Raw genomic sequence first — 5,736 nt, forward strand, 5'->3', positions numbered from 1 at the left:
AAAAGTGTTTTCAAGTGTATACGCCCAAAACTTATTATTTTCACGTAGTTATCAATTGATAAATCAAGATTTAAGTTAAGTTAGGTTGAGAATTCTTTTTTAATCTTTAGTTCCTATATTGAAGAAAGAATCCAGTTTTTAGTTCAACGATGGATATGAATAACTGAGCTGATGTGAACCATGAAAATGTATTTTTTTAAATGTTAGAATTGGCTTAAAATAAGATATTCGTCTATGATGTTAAACCTAGAAGCCTTAGGAGAGTAACACTCAGAAAATGGATGGTTGCATGTTGGAATTTAATATAAGATCGTTGGGTATTCGGGTGGCATAACGTATGAAATAAAGGTAATCAGAGAGCATTTGCGTAGAACTTGGTTTCATAAAAACCTTCACGGTGATCATAGTAATTAACAGTGGTCACATCTAACTTAGACAAACCAGCGTAGCGTACAGTCTTCCCTCTTCCTAGTACCTAGAATTCTGCCTAATACCTAAAACTCTTAAGAAACATTAAGCTGAAGGATTAATTTGCCATAACAAAATTAGTTCTGATTAGAAGTTTATAGACTTGATCTCTGAAATAAATTTAAGAAAAATATATTTAGAAATTAGATTAAAAAAATTCTTTTCTGATATAACTTAAGAGACCTGGCACCACATCTTACAAATAAATAGGGTATTGACAAACTAAAAATACTGCAAGGGAGTGTATTACGCTGAGAAAAAAAACAGATCGAGATTGGCTGCCCAAAACATTCACTGCCTGATGTACATCAGTCAAGTTCAATTACTTATTTTATTTAGTTTTAGTTACTTCGTCCAAGGATACTAAAATCAATTATTATACTTTATATATTTTAATATTTACCATAACAACTGTATTTTGACTGTAAGAGCCGAACTACGGTTGTTATGGAAAATATTAAAATTTAGAAAGTATAATTATATTAAAATAACTGGACACGACTGATTGTACATATAATTGACAGTGAATGTTTTAAAATGGCTATTCAAGTACCATTAACTTTATTCTCTCTGTTTACCTGATGTAGAGAATAAATTAGAGTGATGTTAACTGGATTAAATACAAAGACTTTTAATTAACTGAAAAGAACACACATTTTTTTACTTAATTTTTTTTCCTCTTTGAATAGAAGGCCGGATGATCGATTAGAACACTCATTCTTCTGTACTCAACATTTCATAATCTTGTTCCAGGGTGAGGAGGTCGTCCATAGCGTCCAAGAATTCCTGTTCACTCATCCCTTCACCCGTGTACCAATGAATGAACGCTTTCTTTTCCAACATCAAGTTGTATTTGACGTTCAAGGCCATCCATGCCTCTTTGATTGCGGTTGTGTTACACAACATACAAACAGCCTTTTGTACTGATGCCATATCTGCTTCTGGCACGTTAGCTGGAACTTTATTGTTAATTCCAACTTTGAATCCTGTAGGAGACCAAGAAACGAACTTGACATTTCTTTTGTTCTTTATTTGGGCTATAGCGGCGTTAACATCTTTCGGAGTTACATCACCTCTATAGAGAAGACAACAGGCCATGTACCTTCCTGATTCGTTCTCGCAACGCACCAACCTGTTTTGAGAATCGAAACATTGATTAGTTAAATCTGTGATACAAAGTGTCTCATGGTTCACTCTTTTCGAACTGACAATTGGAGCATAGCTCATCAGAGGGAAATGTATCCTCGGGTAAGGGACGAGATTTGTTTGGAAGTCAGTAAAGTCGGCATTCAATGTCCCTTTGAACCTGAGACTAGCTGTTATTGAGCTCACCGTTTGAGCTAGAAGACGGTTCAAGTTGCAATATGTTGGGCTGTCGATGTCCAGTCGTGTTTGGCAGATATTGTACATTGCTTCATTGTCTGCTAGGAAGACGCAGTCAGTGTGCTCGAGGGTGGCGTGTGTATTCAATACTGCGTTATAAGGTTCTACCACTGCTGTTGACATCTGGAAAAATAATTTTGCGTGATCAGTGAATCAAATCCACAGATTTAATGGATTAAAATAAACATTAATAAAGAATTGCTAGAATTCATTATGAATGTATTCTATCAGTAGCTAAAACATCTTGTAAAAGAAAGAAATTTTGATATTTAGAAGGACATAATATTTGTGTACCGATTTTTCTAATTTATAGTTTTTATAATAACTTATATTATGCCTTAACATCGTTATTCAGGCCAGGAAGCATTGTTCAAGTTTGGGTATATATATCTGGCTGGCACAAGATTAATCTTTTAGCATATACTAATGACTTAAATATGACGTAATATGTTAAATAAGTTATTTGCCGGTATAAAGTAAATCGTAAAATGCAACGTGAGGTTTTGTGGTTGACAGGTTTTCTTCAAGATAGAGGGGACATAGAGGGCCTCAGATATTAGGTATGTTTGGGACAGTAGCCAGGATGGAGGCTCTGTCAAAGTCAAAAGTGTGGTTTAAAGTCAAAGCATGCTCAGAGAGTTTGGAAGCTAGTTATGAGAATTCAGGTATGATTTATGAGTAATATTATGGCTATGAGGTAGAGTTTTTGGATTCTTCGATATAAGCTGAGTTACAATTAGGGGTGGAACATGGGATATGGTCAACTATATTGGAGCGGTATGGAAGGCTTATGGAGTCTTTTAAGGTGCTAAAAAGGTGGGAAAGCTTATTGTAGGATTTTAGACTTAAACGAAGTTTGGGATCGTAGATCGTAAAGATTTCTGTATATTGTCAGAAGATGGAGATACAAGGGAGTGATCTGTACGACAGTAACGCAGTGGTAGGTTAAGAAGTATTATGTGAACAAGGTAAAGTTGTAGTAGGGTTATTAATTATATGAGTCTAAAAGTTTCTGTGTGACATTAAGTGGAAAGTTCTTGGTAAGTAGTATTTGTTAGTTTGATGTTATTGAGGGTCAGATAAAGAAAGGGATCGGTGGATGAGGCTACATTAATTTTTTGTTGATAAGGTTGTAGAGAGAAAAAATCAAGGAGTCAGCCAGAGTTGGCGGGTTTGTTGTGCCAGATAAGGAACCATCGGAATTTCTTATAATACGAAGGTCCAGGAACGGGAAAGAATGGTCAATTTCACGTTTAACTGTGAACCGAAGACTAGGATGGTTTGAGTTGAAAAATGATAAAATTTCAAGAATAAATTATTATTATTTTTTTTATATATTTTATAATAAAAAATATTGTTTTGAAAGGTATTTTTATTTTAATGCTCTGTCAATTCTTAAAATGTTTGTATCTTGTTTTTGATTTAGCCCAAACGCCCTGCAAATTGTGACGAAACGTTTGCTAACAATAAATAGTTTTCTTTTACTATTTTGATATCTTTATTGACCGCCACCCGGACTATCTTCCTACAATATATTTGTAATTGTATTTTTGAAATTCCAAATTACAGTAATTTTAAAGTAATTGTAATTAGGTTATGCGCACTTTGTTAAATCAGTGACGAAACGGGAACTAAAATTCGTAAAGGCAAAGAGAATTTTCAAAATAAATTTAAAATATCAGATTCTGCTTCGGATTATAATTTTTTGAGGCCATTCCACATCAACTCAACGGACTTCGGATCTTACCATCTCAGATTTTCTTCAAATTTTACATAGATGTGTATTGATAAAGACTTTTAAAAAATGTGAAGTTTTATTGAGAAACGTGTACTCGTTTTTCAATTACAGAGCAGTCAAGTTCTCATAAATGGGCTGAAAAACCGAGAACAAGTTTTGGAACTGCTGCAGCTGGAGCTTCCCTTATTTAGTCTATTATGAGATACAGGATAGATGTCATTTTTACATAAATCGGAAAACGGCGTGAAACATATTCTTCTTCACGGAAAAATGACTAAACTTTTGAAATGAAAACCTGTGAGTATGGTACGGAGCACTCTGAAATCATGTTAGAACCTCTCTTATTTATTCCCTTAATTTTTTTTTTTATTTCCTCCAAAGGCCACTTAAAGGTAATTTCATAATACTCAATGCCTGGGACAATACTATTTTAGCATAATCAGCTAATTGAAAAGTCTATACGTCTCTCAATTTGTACTTTTTCTCGTGATAGGTCATAGACTTGGTCTATTAAAGTATTTATATTCACATTCATTTCCTGGGTAAATATTAGTGTAGTGATAAATTGATACATTTTTCTGAAACTGTAAAAAGGCTATAAGAGACATCTAGGAGAATTTAAAAAAATATTTTTTGATCAAAATACATGGTAGTAGATCCTGTACCGAAATTCGAAAATCAATCATATTATGTGATAAATTATTAGAAAGAAAATTATAGGATATGTTTTTCATTCATTCATTTTCTAGAGGTTTGTTTTCAGTAATTTGACTGGACTATTTTGGTGAAGAAATAATAATATTTAAGGATAATAATAAAGCAAAAGCTATGCGAACAGAAAAGCAAAACAATACAAAGAAAAAGGACACAAACCGTCGGAGAAGGGAAGATTGCGATTCCCAGTTTGCTTTTCTTGGGATACTCGCAAGAGAGATTTTCATTGAGAAGTGCATTGAATCCAGAACCGGTTCCGCCGCCGAAGGAATGGTATAACATGAACCCTTGCAGCTTCTCACAAGACTCCGCCATCTTCCTCAAAGGGTCCAAAACGTGGTCCAGCATCCTTCGCCCCACGGTGTAGGCTCCACGGCCAAAATTATTGGCAGCATCTTCGGTTCCCGTTACGAGGTTACTGGGGTTGTAAAGCTTCCTGAACTTACCAGTTCTCACCTCATCTAAAACCGTTTAGTCTAATATTACACGTATATAAACTATAAGTATAAATTTATATTTAATCTATACTGGTAGTAGATTGTTTAGTATTTATAATAATATGTAATGTACTGAAGTATAAAGTATATGATTGTAAGCAATAATATACACCTAGAAGAATACACCTAGAAAAAAGAGCAATCAAACATTCATAAAAGTTAATAGCTTTAAATACCTCAGAAGCGCATTAACCTTCATCATCGAACAGCTTGGTGGAATAGACCAAAGGATATTCAGTGCAAATAAAGCCTTCTTTTCATTAGCCCATATCTTAAGATCAAAGAAAATCACTCGAAAGCTGAAACTAAGGGTATACACTACTATCATACATCATAATGCCCGTAGTGTTTACGGTTGAGAAACAATCTCTGATTGACATCATTGAGAAAATGAATTGGATTTGAACGTAAAGTTCAGGTTGATAGTGTGTCCTGGAATTTGGAAAAAGAATACGTGTGAGGAATTAATATCAGATACGCATCAATCGATCACGCATGATAAAAAATCAGAAATAATGGGTAGGATATGCAGCAAGAAGTCCCCAAACAAGCCCTCTCTACCTTACTATGAACGTCCCAGTAGGAACCAGACTAAGAGGGAAGCTTAAACTCAGATGTGTGGATAGGACCAAGAAAGACGCAGCTGAACACCGTGTAGTAACCAGGAAAGCCATCGCTCAAGATCAATAGAGGCAAAGGAAGTTGGTTAAGAGGGCTAAGGATATTCAATGTTAAGGTCAGTAGGTCAACCAATAGAAAAAAAATAATAAGAGTATATTTTCAGTATAAAATCTTTCTTTTTAAGCATTAAAAAAACTAGTAATAGTACGGTGTAACCTTTTAACGGAAGCTTTGCCATTGGAGAACTGAATAGATAACATGGGGGTGAGCTAGTTAATTTCTTAATTGATAGATTTATTTATTGATAGATATTAC

The 5,736-nt window shown here is 34.3% G+C and overlaps 1 protein-coding gene across 1 annotated transcript in view; it reads right to left on the reverse strand.

Moving 5' to 3' along the window:
• Positions 1 to 1,083: 1,083 nt before the first annotated feature.
• Positions 1,084 to 5,736, reverse strand: part of LOC106692802 (tubulin alpha chain) — a 10,793-nt gene continuing 6,140 nt past the window's right edge. Inside the window, exons 3-4 of the mRNA XM_014438983.2 lie at positions 4,463 to 4,764; positions 1,084 to 1,974 (exon numbers count right to left, since the gene is read on the reverse strand). Coding sequence (XP_014294469.1) covers positions 1,183 to 1,974; positions 4,463 to 4,764 — 1,094 coding nt within the window. The 3' untranslated portion in view covers positions 1,084 to 1,182. The remainder of the gene's footprint in view (positions 1,975 to 4,462; positions 4,765 to 5,736) is intronic.

Source organism: Halyomorpha halys, unplaced genomic scaffold, assembly GCF_000696795.3.
Source record: "Halyomorpha halys isolate HHAL.00 unplaced genomic scaffold, Hhal_1.1 Scaffold6.1, whole genome shotgun sequence".
In the NCBI taxonomy this organism is placed as follows: Eukaryota; Metazoa; Arthropoda; class Insecta; order Hemiptera; family Pentatomidae; genus Halyomorpha; species Halyomorpha halys.